This window comes from Chaetodon trifascialis, chromosome 23, assembly GCF_039877785.1.
Source record: "Chaetodon trifascialis isolate fChaTrf1 chromosome 23, fChaTrf1.hap1, whole genome shotgun sequence".
NCBI classification, from domain to species: Eukaryota; Metazoa; Chordata; class Actinopteri; order Chaetodontiformes; family Chaetodontidae; genus Chaetodon; species Chaetodon trifascialis.
Window position 1 is genome coordinate 10978863 of NC_092078.1, and position 17530 is coordinate 10996392.

Genomic DNA, 17530 nt, shown 5'->3' on the forward strand with positions numbered 1-17530 from the left:
TATTTTAAGTTAAGGCTATTCCTGCATTACCTCCAACTTGGTACCATTGCGTTGTGTAAAGTGTAGCAAATTACCCTCTAAGAAAGACTAACAAGGGTATAAGAATGGAAAATAAAGATGCATTGTTCTTCTAATAACTAATAATTCTAATAACAGTGATATGGCTTCACCCTAGATTGCAGTACAGTTTTCTTCTAATGAGCAGCAAATTACCCTGTAATAAGGTGAAACTATGTTGAATAAAAACCCATTCAGTGTAGTATCTGATTGTTTTATAAGCTGTGTCTGGTATATATTGTAGTTGCTTATATTGTATAAATAGCATAGGCCCTCAAGCTATGTTGGTGGCATTAAATGTGGTGTTTAAATATATTTGGTTGTACTGTGGCTAATTTGGATTGAGTAAAATACAGAAGCAGGCTCAGTCATTCCATATCAGAATATTGTCAGAACTACAGACCATTGTCACATTGTTCAGTCCTAAGTGATGGTAACATTAGCAACTCTTATTGCCTTATTTCAAGTAAAAACAGTATTATTTTAGCTTGTTGTAGGAGAGCCTTTTATGCTTTCTACATCTATGTTCTTGTTCATGTTCTTGTTTTGATAGGAGTTACGGTTAAGTCAGCATAAGCCCAAATGTGAGACTAGTGCAGAGGCAGAAAATGGCTGTTTTCCCTCCACGTTTCTGTCTGCCCCTGTCTATCTGACTGGGGGGCCCCTATCGTCAATGGCAACCACCTCAAGTTGCTGTGGCAACCTCTGAGCCTCAGTCCTTCTCTGAGCACTCCTCTGCCACACTCACAAACACATATGTAGCTTCAGCTGCAGCTATGTGGCTGATTCAAATGATCAACTCGTCATCAAGCTCTGCAGTGGCTTGATAACGAGCCACTAATCTTATCTTACTATTACTGGTGAGTTTGAAATGGTAGTAATGTAATGAGTGATATTGTTCTGTTAGCATTAGCCACAATGCTAACAGCGGCTAATGCTAACATGAGGTCCTATGAACTTGTTGGTGCATACAGGTTTGACTTTTCATATCAGGTTGTTGTGCTAATATGCTAATGATTAGCATGCTAATGCTAACATGCTAACCTACAGTAAAATGATTCTTAAATGCATTCTAATGGTGTTTGAGATCTTTTCAATATGCTATTTGACATGCTAATGTTAGCTTGGCATTAGCCGCTTTTAGCATTGTCATAATTTACACACTCCGGCAGTAGCCCCCATGGTCCTTTCGAAATTTCCCCAGGGAAATTAACATCAGGATAAGATGAGCAAGCCTTGCACGTGTATTTCCTGGTTTGAGGATGACTAATTGTAATTTGGCTGCTTGAGCATGCTCAGTAAGCCGAGTGTGTGTGAAAAGTGTGCTTGTGCATTACCGGCCCCGACCACTAGAGGCCGATACTGAGTTACTTCTGCTAAGCACACTTAAGCACACTGTGTTGGTAAAAGTGCATTGTGAGGTCATGCCTGAAAACTTTACAGGGCATTATTTTGACCTTCTTTTCACTGAATTAGCTGTTATCGTTGTGGGGTCCAGGATTTTGGACCCCACAAAGATTTTGGACCCCACACTGTGACTGTGCTGTCAGGTGCTGGACCCCACCATGTGATAAAGACAAACACACACACACACACACACACACACACACACACACACACACACACACACACACACACAACAGATACTAAAACACTGGAATCTTTTAGGTTTCCCTTTTTTGTTGTTCTAATTAATACGGCACGTCTTGGGCACACTTGAGGTAATTAACATTGTTTTTTGCCAGCAACACACAGCAGATGGTGATTGAAAATAGAGGGATGAGTCGCTCAATCAACCACCATTTGTCTGTAGCCATTAATTATCTAGCGAAGAATACATTTAGTCCCCAAAGTTGATAGTTTGGGGGGAAGAAGAATACTGTCCTTCTGTTCCTCATTACTCTTTAACAGCAGAAACTGCTGAAACTAGAATGCCGAATAGGGAGACTGCGATTTTAATAGCACAGTCATTATCTCCTCCCATAAGGTGGCATACGATGGAAGGCTTGTCGGGAAAAAAGATGGCGCTAACAAATAAGCGGTTCAATAAACGGCAGTCAGGCAGCATCTAGAGGTCCATTCTGCTCTGATCCATCAAAGACCACTTTCAGAGATGATGGGGACAAAATGCAGCTTCATTCAGAATGAGGGGTTCGGGAACCGCCGCAGGACATGTTTATTTTCCTTCTGATCAAATGAGAGCCAGTGTGTCAGGTGACCAGTTTGCACGTGCAATCTGATTGGAATATCAGCTTCTCGCCCGCAGCTATGACAATCATGTCATGATGGTTAAAGATTTTGCCTCCTCCTCCAGTTCGGGCGAAATCTTGTTTGTTTTGCTTCATGAATTCTGCCTGGCAACAGATCGGTATTACTCAGCTTAAATGGAAATCTCTAAAAATAAGAGGGACAGGGAGAGAGAGAGAGAGGGCAGGAGAGAGAGAGAAAGGGAAGAGGAGTTTGGGGGATTCAGCAAAGAGAAACCTTGAAGGGACACTGGAGGCAAGAACTCAGCGACATAGCATCACATCCTGGCATCACTTCTTTGATGCTATTTTGTCATCGCCAACAGCTCCCTAATCCAACGTCTATGACACCCTGTAATCTTGTTTTTATTCTCTCTGCCAGCCTTGTAGTCAGAGATAATCAGTGTCACCTAACTTTAATTATTGTGATAGAATCAAGATAAATGTTGTTGCTTCAATGTCACTTGCTCTCTATTGATACAGAAGGGAAATTTGTGCTCTCGATATAGCTTGTGCTATGTTGAGAATTTAAAAAGAGAGAGTTCTTGATGGTAAATTACCAGTAGGATTGCTCATGTTCCACCCCACAGGCTTTAATTAACTAGTCTCAGGTAGTCTAATCTTATTATCGAAGACTGCTTTCTCCACACCTTAACCTGCTTACATGACACTGAGGCAGGCAGTCGGAGGATAAAAGCGCTGCCAAAATTGTGCAGGGTTATCGTTTTCGAGTTGCTCTCCACCGCTTCGGCCACATAATACTCACTGTTAACACATTCTTGTCACATAGCTGGAAACAAAGGCTGAATAGTAAGTGCCATTTTCAGGGTTTCAACAGCATCCGACACAGCAGCCACAGCTAGATGCCAAATAAAATACAGAGCTACACAACTCAGCGGCAACATCTCAGTGTTTGTCCCACAGAGAGCCCAGCCCCATCAAACCCCATTATCTCCAAGGCTACCACTTACTTCCAACTGGAGTAGAGATAGCTGCTTATCTGCTGGTTAATAATAAAAAAGACACATAACAGATAAAAAAGCCATCCTATCGTGATGGAAAGAGAGAGGTGGGAGAGAAAAAGCCGACGGGGAGCGGAGAGATTTCCAGGGACAGTTTCATTCTGTGGAAAGGGCAAGCAGAAGGAGACCTCCCGCTGTAATGCGGCAGCCAAGCCGAAATGAAAGCCAGCCGCTCTCTTCTCCGGGGCTAAACAGCGGCCTTAATAAAAAACACAATCAGACCCCCAACCTTAAAGTTTAATGCACATTCTTCCCATATTTCTTTTTGCACCAGTAAAAAGAAGGACATGGTGGAAGCTCCCAGTGTGATCCCAGCTCCCAGGCTAAGATGTGTGTGCGTTAAAGAAAAAGAGGGGGTTGTTATAATCATAATGAAGCCCCATCGAATATCAAGCACACCATCAACTCACTATAGCTCTCCATCGTGTTAATGAAATTGTTCCCCCCAACTTTTTAATTAACTTGCAGACTCATGGTGTGGAGTCAAGTTGTGGACACAGACAAAGACTACAGTGTTCTCTCCCAGGTGATATGAATATCAAAGAGGGAAGTTGCTCTGAATTAAGCTGAGTTTCTTTATTAGGGGAGAAACTTCAGAGAGAGACAGATGTGCTGAGGATGGGCTTGTGTCATTTCTCCTGCGTCAGTCAGCTTTCATTCGGCACTTTGATATATAAGCGCAGGGAGGGGGAGGGGTGATGAATTTATTGTGAATTTACGGCGTGCATTGTTTTCTGAACTTTTAAATCTTCCTTTTTTAAAAAAAAACTTCAAGGTGGTCTCCTTGATAGTAATCAGAGAGAGCACAAATCATAATCCTTCCGCAGCGCTGACTGAAAGTGCTACAACAATGCTTGATGAAGGAACATTCATCACAAGGAAAGGGAGATAATAGGGAAGCCACTAAAAGAAAGGAAGTTTTTTTTTTTTTTTCAAACACATTTCCCTTTATTGGCATGGTGAGGCTGATGAGAATTGCACATAAAAAATGAAATTCACAAGAAAGTCGTACAATAGGTAGAACCACAAAGGCATTGGTAAGGACTTGGCAGAAGGCAACGTGGATAGGACACAAACAGGTAACAACCCACAGCGAACCCCCCTCCCCCCAAACACACGCACACACACACACACCTCCAGAAACACACACATGCCTGCCTAAAATCACAAACTCACACATACATACATACGTTTGCTCATACACATATTGTCCTTCCAAAAGAAACATGATTACCCAACAAACGTTTAAGCAGTGGCAAAGTCCTCAATAGGTCACATTATTAAAAAGTCCGCCACGGTTGAAATTTGAACCATAAGGTGTTATAATATATTGCTACTCTAGGCAATTTACAAAGCATTTTTTTTTTATTATTATTACAATGATTAAAGCCACATCTATCAAATGGGACACGACACCATTACCCAAACGCTATACAGACAGCAAAAAAGTAAAACTATGTTAAAACACAGGTAAAGGGTTTTTTTTAAGTCCGTCCCTCGCCCAATTTTTGCCTCTTTGCATCATAAAAATTAGCCGTTTCTTGTCTCCACAGTCAAACTCCATGAAAGGAAGCCTGTGATCAGCAAAGCTTTCATACAAATGATTTTTCCTTCCTGTGATGGAAGCTGGTTCTCTCATTACTTGGCTCGCAGTAGAAACGGGATATTAATTGAACCAGAAACCGCAAGGTTACCTTTTATGTCATGTCAACGGCGCTGTGATATCTGGACTGTGAGTTGGAGGGGGTGGGTGGAGGGGCGGGGTGGTGAAAGTGGTGCGGCATGCGAATACATTGTTGAGTAGTTTTCTCTAGGCTTATAGAATGTCATTTAAAATCTGCCAGTTAAGACAGCTGAGAGGCAGATATCCAAAGTGGTATATGCTTTGCCGACTGTCATCCTGTAATAGCCATGCACTACACAACAAACAGTTTCAACTGGACACATTTTACACACAGGGTGGAGTTAAGAGTCAGTCACGTTTGCACAGATGTCACAAGGTAATGCGTGCATTACAATCACATAGACTCAATTACATCTTAAAGGGAAGAGCAAGAGGTGGGAGCGGGCACAATCAAGTGTTTACCGCACAGGGTAATGTCACGGTGATGAAATGCCAAGATCCTGGAATGGAGTCATCCTAGCTACCAGCGACTGGGTAATGGGTCAAGTCCAAAAATCACACAACAATAGGAGCTAAAATACAACTCTGAAAAATAATTTATTGCTTTTTATATAGTTTTTTCTTTCATTTATATTATTATCATTGTTATTATTATTATTATTAATCATCTTGTAATTATTGTGAATAATATTAGTAGTATCATCATTGTTTATATATATATATTGTACATCAAATACAAGATCTTTAAAAAATTCAGGAAAAGGAAATTGTAAACTTTTGTTTGGCATTCACATAATCAAGCGTGAGTGGAGTGATGACAACACATGTTTACAGTGGTACAACGAAATTCCTGCAAAATCATTTTATTGCTTCATGTTCTGCTTGTGTGCGGAAAGAAAAACAAGGCGACATGCTGCAGATCGGACTGATCGTCGCGACAGAAATCATTAAAATGATGAGGGGCTGACTGCTGGAGTGATTCGCTGAATGTTTTGATTGTTTTGGAAAGGCATAGAAGGTAATATTATCCCCACCGAACCATTTATTGTACACCCTGTCTAGTGATTGTAAGTTAAATAACACAAATCGAAGGACAACATATACAGTCAATAAATTTCATGAGGTACGCCATGTGAAATGGAGCCCATAAATATTCTTGATTCAAATATTAAAATAAATAGATAAATATGTGTTTGTACTGATTGAAAAGATCTGAATGCGGTATTCTCTTTCACCGAAGGTAATCAAAATGAGAACCATACAAAGCAATAAAATCAAATCGAGTTATATATATATATACTATATATGTATATATACTGATTGCTTCAGAAATAATTAATAAAAAAATGGGGTACCTTTTTTTTACAATCATGAAAAACACGTTAAAAATGCATTTTACACTGGTTGTATAAGCAAAAACACTGATTGAGAAACTTTATAAACAGATAAAACTATACATGGTTGACTGTTTTTTTTTTTTTTTCCCCAACAAAATAACTTAAAAAAGGACATTTGTTCACATGCTCCCTCAAAATGAGCAATCGGACACATCTTTTTTTGTCTTTTTTTTTTTACAATCATATCATGTCTTTTAAACATCATGTAGGTGTACAATATGTTTTACAGTATTGTAATTACTACAGATCAACATTCTGAATTAAGAAATTTTCTCCTCATCTTTAAAAAAGGCTGCATTTTACAGTGCATAGCTGTAACAAATAAAGAACTTTATCCGATATGTACATAAAATAAAAATATTCCTTTTTATAGTATTTGTAAATACACGGCTACATTTCTCCTTAAAATGTAGACAACAATGTTACCTTGAGAATTTTACCTCCAAGATACAATTCCCTATACTCTTGCGTGTAATGTAACACTAGATCCAAACACCAGATTTGAAGGGAAAACAGAAAGACAGAAAAATCAACAGCAAAAGAAAACAAATCTGGCTGAACAAGCTGCATGTTTTCACTCCCAAAGAATTGTGGGTATTGTAGTGCTTGGAGAAAATGAAAGTTTTCCTTTTCTTCTTTCACTGATGGTTGTACAGCAGTAGGGTGCACCAAACCTGTGCACCAGGTTCTGAGGGTTCACTGGCTTTCCCAGAATGCATTGTCTCTTCCCAGCTCTTCAGCAGCTATGTTCATGTAAACTTTATTTTTGATATATTCATTTATATTGATATAGGTCTATAGACTTATTCTTATATACTCTACGACATAGAGTGTAAAACTTCTGGTAGTCTCGTCGTCAAAGGAGCGAGAAACAACAGTGAGGTATCAGAAGTCCCTCTTTGTGACAAACAGCAGGTGCCACTGAACTGGTTACCTTCTCAGGCTGCGCTGGGCCTCCCTCAGCAAGCTGTCAAAATCCATGGAGTCATACTTGCTTTTTGTGGAGGCTGGATCAAAGTCGTCCGAATGGGAGTCTGAAAGGGGCAAGAAAGGAATCGTGGTCAGCGGCGAGCAGAGCGGGACTTCTTTGAAAATGCACAGAAAGCAAGAGGTTCACTAAAGTCTTCCCAGGAAACATCCACAGTATATTCTGCCTTTACAGCGTTGCAGCTTGGTCATATTTTAGTCTCTTTCGCTGTTGAGCGTCAACGTTTTCTGATCTACATCATTCCCCGTCAGGTGAAGTGTTGCCAAATCTCCACAAAATCAAGAGTAACATGAAAATTTGACAATGTATGCAGGAAAATTCATACAAACGGTTCTATGCTGCATGATTTCTTGACTGGCCACAATGAATCTATAACTGCATGTTTACATTAACAACCCTGAGACCCTTGGTGGAAAAAGTGCCTGTTTTTTACACTAAGGCAACAGATGTCCTTCTGCCTATCCATCTCTCCTCTGTCCTATTTTTCCTGATCAACCAGATAATACATAAAGAGTATCTTATCTCTGCCAACAGACAGCTTCACAAATGGGGCCCCCAAAGGGCCCAGCAGCACACTCGGAGAGCTTTGAGAAATGGGTATGACCATGGCAGCTGGAAGACGCCAGTCGTGATCTAATGCAATGGCCAAGGGCTGCATTGTGTCACACTGTGCACCTTGAGGGATGAAAAATACCCCTGTGCTCTACTTAAAACTAATGGACAGTGTCTCTGAAAACTAAAAAAAAAAAGAAGAAAAAAAGAAGTGAGCGCCTATGAGATGGAGAAAACGGGGAGAGGTTTGGATACCACCCTATTATACCAGTCTCCCCTCCTCTCAATCGCTTTATCCCAGCTATCAGGACGGAGACGACCAAAATAGTCTGTTCCTGACAACGAGGCGGTCGAATGAAGGCCTTTCCATTTCAGTAGACTGATTAGCCAATCTCGGCATAATGTCTATCCTCAAGGCTTTGGGATTAGCAACTGTTTCTCTGTGTGTCAATTTCTCATCATGTCCTCTCTTTAAAAGCTGATGGCTTCAAGCATGTGCTTTGAAAATGTATAGTAACTGCTGCATTTATTGAGGAAAGTGCTCCTTCTCTCTGTAGAGACCCATTGACCCTCTTGTAGCAGTGCATTATACCTCCCTGACCTCACATTTTGCCGGTAAATAAATATCAGAGAAAAACTGGCTGCAGATGCGAGGGTCATTCCCTACCCTTCACGATAATATCTGTATTTTTTTAACACGATTTTAAAAAATCGTATCATGATGATGGCCATATTCCGACTTGTTTGTCATGATGTGATAATGTTAGGCGAGCACGGCTGAAAGCGAAACCTTGTGATATTATTTTAGGACCATACTGTCCACCTCTAGAGTCAATAACTATCTTACATGATATTTCCTTTCACTGAACTTTTAACACAGCTGCTCAATTATCACCGCCTAACAACTGCAGCTTCGCGTCAAAAGTGGGGCATCATGCCAGAGGAAAAGGCCTTGATTTCATTGATATCATGCATTATTTATCAAATGCGTCATTCAATCCTCAGCTGCATCCACGTGAGTCAAGATTTCTGAGGTTTATGGATCGGATCGTGGTGGAAGCTATGGACTTACATCCTCTGCATGCATGCATGCATGTTGACTCTGACTCCGAATTCTGCTACAGCGCAGGCTGCCACAAACCTCTGACTTAGGTATGCATAAGTAGGAATAAGTACATATGCTCACACAGCGGCCCCTTCCTCTATATGTAAATGACGGGCCCCTACATGTCACATCAAGGCTGCACCTCCTTATAGAGCCTCAACGACTCGCAACAGATGGGACCTCACTGCAGAGGGAGGAGGGGGTTGCTGGGACCTAAACTTGCCCGCACCTTCCACATCCTCACCTCATCCCCTTTCTCCTCTTTCTTCTGCGTCTTTCTCCTCCTAATTTCATCGCTACTCATCCCTCCTCTTCTGCACGCTCATAAAAGTGATTCCCACAATCGCGCGCGTGCATCAGACGGCAGCTGCATACGTGCATTTAAGTGCCATCTTTCTGGCTAATGTCTTGCATTTCGTTTCAACAAAGCTGAAACAAGCGTCCCACGTCCACATGAGTAATGGAGACTTGTTTTCCCTAAGACGCTCCAGCTACGAGGAGGGTGGAATTGGAGCTCTATTCTCGGCATGTTCACAGGCTGACCCCTGAACTCTCTTTGCCCTTTTGAGCCACAAATGCCTCGTGGTCACATTCAGGGCTGCGGGGATTGTTACAAGCACAGAGATGGGCCTCTTTTGATCTGGAAACATCACTCAAGCTTTTTTTTTCTGTCTGATTTTCCCCCTCTTCCTCCTTTTTTTTTTTTTTCTCCTTTCACTGACAGTCCTCCCAGCTACACACATACACTACATGACTGCAGGGGGCTGATGGAGAGAACAACAAAGCTGCACTTACCCAAGTCTGTGTAATGTGATTTGCAGAACTGCTTTTGCCCGCCAAAGCACAGCTCGAACTGAGGCTCGTTTGACCTGCGTAAGGTGTGTCCGTTCTCAAGGGCGGCAAAGGCGTCACAAGTGTAGCGGTACGTGATGAAGCCAAAATTGTCCCTGGTCAAGAATAGAAAATGATGCGTCAGAGCGGTGCTGTGGGATAATAATAACCGAACATGGGGCCTTGTCTTAGATGACGATCACGCTATTTATATGCAAAAGAGAATCAATAAAAGTGTATCTTTGGGGCCCCATAGGCCTGGAAATAGATGGATCGGGAGACGCTCTGAGACTGCAAAAGCTCCGTCTTTGTCTTAGACCTTCAACGCTCGCCTTTGCTCTAAGTTCAACAGTTACAGCAGTTTCCTATCAAGCTACGCTCGCGCCGGGCTGCCACATAGATGCACACACATGCACAGAAAGTCCTGGGGCCTTACCCATCGTCCCTCAAGTTCACTGCACATTCTTCAATTTCGCCAAAGACTTCAAAGCGGCGCTTCAACTCTGTCCGGGTGCAGTCGGACCTCAGTCGCCCCACGTACACCACCCGTCTCTCCTCCTGCTCGTTAAGAGGAAAGACAGAGTGGAGGAAGGAGATTAAAAGGGGGAGTCTGTTTTTTCCTTTCCCCTTCTCTCTCTTCACCGAGCCCTAATGAATTGGTCTTGATCACTCCTGTGGATACTGCAGCTGACTTTAGGCCCCCGTTTTGTTTTGTTTTTTTTTGTTTTTGTCCCTCTTCTCTGTCTGTCTGCACTCCTCTGTGATTGGTTCAGCTCGCTTCCTGTTATCTGATAGAGTTGCAGATAGAGTGCCCTCAGTCTGCCTTGGCACAACAATTCCTTTTTCTCTCTGCAGCTCATCAACCAGAGGCAGAATGATTTTTATCAAATGATGCCATGTCTTAAGTTTGGGGCTGCTTCTTCTTTCGCGGCATCTAAAAATAAAACTGAGGGGTGACTCACAGTGTCAGAAAAAGCCTGTTTCTTTCTTTCCAACTTGGGAGTCAAACTCACGGCGCGCAGCAAACAAGGCACGGTCGCCAAATCTAAATGAGAGGCCTCTGAATATTGGGAGGATATTCATTTCCGAGAGAGAGGGAGCATTAAGAGCAGCAGCAGCAGCGAGCCACAGGGCGAAAAACATGGATTTCCTTGAACCTCAGAGGACGTGGGGGTCATAGTGGAATAATTTAGGAACAAACTGCACCAGGCTGCAGTTAAAGCTTTTGAGTAATTTAATTGCATCTGCTAATCATATAATACAGCACAAGCCTGGAGCTATAGCGTATCACGAGTATTATTTATTTATTCATTCATTTACTTGCCATTACTGGAGCAAGTCCACTGAGGCCTGCTGAAATGCTGAACGCCGTCTGGAGGGTGGCACTGACATGTATGTAAATCAGTTGCCTGGTGCTAAACTCAAAGCTCACCTTTGCCCCGTTAGACTTTTATTAAGTTGCCAAGAAAAATACAAATTAACTACAGATTACTGTTTTTATGGTTTTTCCACTCTCTTTAATGCTTACATACTGTTTGAGACAAAACAAAAAGTATTTGCTGAATTAGGGGTTTAGTTGCTGACAACTGATAAATAGGCGGCCTTTTCTTGATGGCACCCTGAGGGCTGTCAGTGTGTGTGTGGGTGTGAGAGTGAGTGAGAGAATGAGGCAAAAACAGAGTGAGAGAGAGAGGAACAGACAGACAGACAGAGGGGGACGCTTTCATATCCCCGGCCTCCCAAACCTTGTGTGACAGCTTGAGCTAGACTGCTCGTAATTGTTTGTCTTTCCATCTCTGGAAATGTATGCATGCCAAGCCAGGTTTGCATTACCGCATCCTTTAATGTGTGCTTTATCAACGGGCGGTAGTAGCGCTACCCCGCTGGAAACCTGAGTAATTTCACACCGAGACACGGAGAGTGAAGATATGGGAGAGACGCGATATTCACTGCATCAGGCTGAATTTTGAAACAGATACAGAGGAAAAGAGCTCAGGAGAATCAGTGGTCGTTTCTTTCTTTTTCTGTCCTCTCCTCGTCTTGCTCTCCTAGATTCTGTTTTCCACTATTTTAGCATTTTACCCCTGTGGTGTGATTAATAAGAGTCGACAGTGTTTCCAGACGACAGAGACGTTAAAAATACACAACCCGGAGATAAAGAGGAAGGGCCTGTCGCCTGAATCATTCAGGAACTCACTTTGTATGTATTCTTTCAGTCGGGAGACACTGTGGCACATGGCACTGGGCTGGAGGCTGTCTCATCCTTAGCAATGTGTGTGTGTGTGTGTGTGTGTGTGTGTGTGTGTGTGTGTGTGTGTGTGTCTGTGGGAGGTTTCTGCAGGAATTTGTACATATGCCACAGCAGTGACTGCATGCAGTCTTTTATCAAACACAGTACAGAAAGAAAAGGAGGATGGAGGAAATTAGACGGCGTTTATGTCAGTTGACTCACTATTGCCTTTTGCCTTTGCCTCTCTCTCTGCTCGGCCCTTTCGAACTCCCGCTTCTCGTAGTCCCGGCGGTACTCCTCCCTCTTCAGCCTCTCGTGCTGGTACTCCTCGTAGCTGTCATACCTGCGGAGGCAAGGATACGCATGACTGTCCTAGCCTCGTCCTCTAAATTCACCCTTCCTGTTGATGCCTGCGAAGAACAATTGCCAGTATTCACCAAGGACTGGGTCTGCTGTTTTCTCACCACATCATGATGGTTGAGGAGGGGGTTTGCAAGGGAGGAGGAAATAGACATGTTAATAAGATGTCTCTTCGCCATCGCTATGATTACGGAGACCGCGGGATAGGCCCGCGGGAGTGCCGGCGAGCGGCGTGGTCGGGGAGCCAGGCAGCTGCAACTGTCAGCACAACTTCACATGTCATTACTTTCTGCTTAGTTAGGGCTTCATCAAGAAGGAAAGTGCAACTTTCTCCCCCACCCCGGACTCGCATAAGACGTGTCCGTTAAGTTTTCGACTGATGAGCGACTCTCGGGCTTGTCGGGTGTCATTAGGCCCGTGGGTGCCAAATCAGCTCGGAGCGCTGAGATGGTGTCAGTCTCTCTCTCTCTCTCTGCACTGTGTCAGTACTTCTCTGCATATGAAATGGTCCCCTCTGCAGTGGCTCATGGAAAACTACAGAGGCACTAAGTTGAATAAGCGTCATTATACAGCTGGGAGCGTCGACTCATGAGTGAAGCGTGCATGTGCATCAGTACGATTTGAGATTCTTTTGTCACCAGTCCAATGAAACGCGATCAATTAAACATGTTTGCCCTGAATGTTTGTCACGGGGGCCCTCGTGTGGATGGGACAGACTGCGAAAAAGCGTCGGTCTTGATGTGAAAAGGGAATCAAAGAGAGATCAAACTGCTGACAGGGAAAAGTTACTTTCACTGCATTTGCTGATAGTGATTTCTGTATTCCAGCCATCCTTGCTCGCATACCATAATAACCTCTTTTGAATCTTTGCCAGCCAGCTGCTGAGAATAAACATCCGTCCTAACCTGGTGTATGCTACTAAACAAAGCTTAATGACATATAAAAACTGGAGGTTAAATAATTCATTCAGAATAATCACCTTGGCCTGCGGCTGAGAGGAGATCGAGACTGAGGGTGGGGGCTCTTGTGAGTCCTGGAACGAAAAGTGCTTGAATCTGTGTTGTGACGAGACCTGTGGGAAAAACAGAAAATGTTTAAAATATTATTTTGGGCAACACCTGGGAACGCTGTTCATCTCACACGTTTTTTTTTTTTTTAAATCAGACGGGGTGCTGCTGCCTCCTGCAAACTTGTGACACCCCGGTTAATTTGTTCTTACTTTGGGATCCAAATTAACTTCTTTGATATTCACAAGACTCATTTAGATGTTCGAAACTGGGTTAATTCCAGATAAAATAATTCCGTATTCCCCTAGCCTTGTCCTAATCTGACCCGTGACCACAGAAAGTGAGCATGATTTTCTGCAGAGCTTCTGTACACACCTGAGCTTGCATATACATGCACACACTATCTATGTTGTATGAGGAAATGGTCAATACTGAAGGCTCTAGTGGCCTGACTGTAGAGCTTGTACCCCTGCACACCTTAAGCTTCTGATGCTTAATTATTAACGTGTTGCTGAAGAAGGAAGACCTGAATTATGGAAGGAGAGAAGTTTGGGAAGCTCAGAGAAGCAAAGGAATGCCAGTTTGGAAAAGATCGAGGATCATACGTGGTGAAACTTGACGCAGAGAGGAGGGATTTTGAGAATTATTTTGCTGAAATTCTGTTTATCTTTACTTGCATGAAAATACAACATGCTTCTTGTTCTGTGCCTTTCAAAACTCCAATCCCCAGCCAGCATTTGCAGAAAGCTTGTCAGTGTCAGATTCCGATCGAATGCCTTGAGACTATTACTGTATAATTTGTGAGCAAGTTGGCGCAGAGAAAAGAACAAGGGCCTGAACAGACTGAAGTGATTCTATTGGCTCTGTGGAGTAAACTGACCTTTAAGTAATCAGGCAAACAAACTGAGTCACTGCAGTGGAGTCCTATACTGTGAGTACTCAATGAACTACAACTGACAAACTGAATTTCCTCACATCCTTCTCAGTAACTACAGCTTCCCTCTGTTCTTCTACCAAAAAAAAAAAAAAAAAAAAAAAGACCCAACAGAAAATCCCTTGGCTCTGATCAAAGGGAAGCATGGGAAATGTAGTTCTCACACAGAGCTATGATGATACGAGTCTCTTTTGAGAGGGGTTTTGAGACTACATTCCCACAGCCTGGATTTGGCTTTCATCTCTGGGGATGTAAAAGAGGAGGGTTTGCCACTCAGTAAAAACAACAGCTGCCGCTTAAAACAATAGCCCCGGCATCAAACAAAAAACAGGAGCAGGAGAGGGAGCGAGTGAGGAGGGGGGGGATGAGTGTTAGGAAGACACTCAAATAAAACTCCCTGCCTAGAGATTAAAACTCATAGTGAACAAAAGTCCAGCGCCTGTGGCACGTTTCATGTCCTGTTTTTTTCTTTTTTGCGCATTATGTGTTGTTTCATGGAGATCGCACCATTCAACCAATCTTTCTCTCCCCCTGAAGTGCCACCTGCTTTAATAGGCAGAATTTAGCGAGTTGCAGACAATTTGGTTAGAATCCATTCCACCTCTCTTTCACCGGTTAAATCTCTTCGCGTAAAGCTTGCCAAATCTATCCTGCATTTAAGTCGGCAAGGCGAAGACTAGCAGGAGGTCGAGAACCCGTGCTAAGAGTCTCCAGGGTCGATCCTGTCTGACACCAGCTCTGACGACTGATCAGGCCTGTTTTACACTCCTAAGCTGGATCCCCTGCCAGCTCCAAGCCCTGTTTAAACTGCATGGGTGGGGAGTAACCGCGGCTCAGCCAAAAGAGGCAGGAGGTGTGTGGTTGTGTGTGGTGTGTGTGAGATGACTTACCAGGAGGAGGGGCGCCTGTCAGGTGAGCTGGAGAGGGAGCGCCTCCGGTAGTGCGAGGAGGAGCTGCGGGAGCCAGAGTGGGAACGAGAACGGGAGCGGGACCCGCTGCTGGTCCAGCAGAAAGGCCTGCTGGGCGAGAGGAGGAGGGAGGAAGGGGGGGAGACGGAGCCTCGTGAAGGGGAGCAGCTGGATGGTGGGGAACAGGAGGGAGAGCATGGGGGGCAGTAAAAGAGTAGGTCCAGAGGGGTGCCCTCCCAAGGATAGAGGAAGCGACTCTCGCGGCCCTCACCCAGTTCGAGCTCTTCGTGGAAGGGCAGGAAGCCTGGGTGCAGGTAGCTGGAGCCAGGCAGCCTCTGGGAGTAGCAGCCGTCCTCTGCCGCCTCAAGGGACTGAGTGGCTGCAGCCTTATTCTGTTTGCTGCCTGGTTCTCTCTCCTGGCCACCCTGGCTATAAAGGGCTTGTAAGGGGTAGCCAAAGTGCTTGTTGAGTTCCGCTCTGATTTCCTGGTCGCACAGGAGCTTCCGGCTGGTGGCAGAAGGGTGCTGTTGGTCCCCGTCGGTAGTGGGCTCTTGTAATGGGATCTGGACGGTTTGCGTAAGGGTCTGCTTCCCTAACCCCTGGACCCGGACTGCTTCTCCATTCACAGGGGCAAAATTCTGCTGCTCAGCCGAAGGTCCAGATGAAGCCGATAATGGAGTACAAGAAGATGAAGATGATGAAGAGGACGGTGGCATGGCTGAGTCCTTACATTCGACATGCCTGTCCTCCACTTTGCCTGCAGTAGGCAGGGGAGCAGCAGTGGCACCTGAGGTGGCCGTCATCGCTGCTGTAGTCATGGTAACAGTGGCTGTGCCGCCGTCCTTCTTAGCGCTAGCCTGGCAATAGTCATGGTCGCTGTAGCCACTGGGCGCCGACCGCTTGTTGTTGCTAGTGCTTCGATGCTCCTCAAGGCCACGCCCCACCGTGTGTTGGGTGACGGAGTAAGGGAGGGCGGTGGACGCTTTGCTCAGCTGGGCATAAAGCTCAGTCTGTTCGGGACCCTTCCTTGTGGGGCCCCCGCCTGAGGCACCTGGGGCCGGGGCCAGAGCGCCGGGGCCCAACTCGCTCAGCCTGGCTCTTTTGCATGCCAAGGCTGAGGAGGAACATGAAGACAACTTGGTTTTGAGCGATGCTTTGAAAGGATTCTCTTGACTGGCTTTGTGTGGGGGCGTGGTAGGTGGTGTCAGACCTGCAGAGGGAGGAGAAGACAGAGGGGTAGGTGGGGGCAATAAAAGGAAAATGGAATCATAATGCAAACGTCCCCAAATGCCACCCCCCCACCCTCTGTCCCTCACTCATCTATAAACTCCAGGTCAGTTTATGGACAGCGGACAGTGGACATGCCTGATTAAAATATTCACTTTCACTTGGCCTAATCCTGATCTCTATTTTATTGCAATCTTGACAGATTAATGTAATGCTTGGTGTAACTTAATATGGTGGTGCTGTAATACGGATGACTTGCCATCGCCTTCCTCTCTGACCTTGGAAAGATCCCTTTTCATGAAAAAAAAAAAGAAAAAAACCACAGCAGAAACCCCGAAGAGGACCAACGTAATGCATCCAATGAAAAAAAATTAAAGTACATGTATCATATCTCTGCCTACATCACATAAATGTCTGCGCTGGACAGCAGCCAATTCATCTGAATAAAACCAAAGACCTTTTTTATCGGTCTGAAAGAAAAATCACTGACATGACGGCATGCATGTTTCGAGATTATCCGGCACCATCTCCCTTTTTCCAATGTCGGAAGATATGTCACTACTCTTAATGTTCACGTTATCATGCCTGGTGATGTTGCCATGGCAAGATGTCTGCTATGTCATAGAAGCACAGGAAGTAATGGCGAATGGGCTGTCAGTCTTCTCAGATGGCATGTCCCTCCTGCTCGTGCCCCCCCTCCCCCACCCTCACCCCATCTTTCCCCCTCCGCCTCCTACAGATTTACAACCAGACAGATGGCAGTTATATGGGAAGTCCTGAGATGAGCCCACTTTATAGCATTGTTAATGCACTCACACAAACAGCCACCACCATTACTCTCATTCTCGCTTTCGTCCTCTCCTTTAGTCTCGCATTCTCCCTCTTTTTCTCTCTTCCTGTCTGCCATCTTCCCTGGATCAATCTCTATTTCTCCTTTTCCGTCTCCTTTCCTATTCCGTTTCTGTCTCGCTCAGAACAAATGTGCCCACACACACACGCACACACACTCGTCACTAACAGTCTCTCACTGGAGTCAAACTCA

The 17530-nt window shown here is 44.4% G+C and overlaps 1 protein-coding gene across 8 annotated transcripts in view; it reads right to left on the reverse strand.

Annotated features, from left to right (window-relative positions):
- Positions 1-5587: 5587 nt before the first annotated feature.
- ppargc1a (peroxisome proliferator-activated receptor gamma, coactivator 1 alpha) overlaps positions 5588-17530 on the reverse strand; it is a 248725-nt gene continuing 236782 nt past the window's right edge. For all 8 annotated transcript variants that reach the window (XM_070993099.1, XM_070993103.1, XM_070993102.1 and 5 more), the window contains 6 exons: positions 15244-16471; positions 13392-13484; positions 12275-12395; positions 10259-10380; positions 9787-9938; positions 5588-7380 (listed from right to left, as the gene is read on the reverse strand). In XM_070993099.1, coding sequence (XP_070849200.1) covers positions 7277-7380; positions 9787-9938; positions 10259-10380; positions 12275-12395; positions 13392-13484; positions 15244-16471 — 1820 coding nt within the window. In that variant the 3' untranslated portion in view covers positions 5588-7276. The remainder of the gene's footprint in view (positions 7381-9786; positions 9939-10258; positions 10381-12274; positions 12396-13391; positions 13485-15243; positions 16472-17530) is intronic.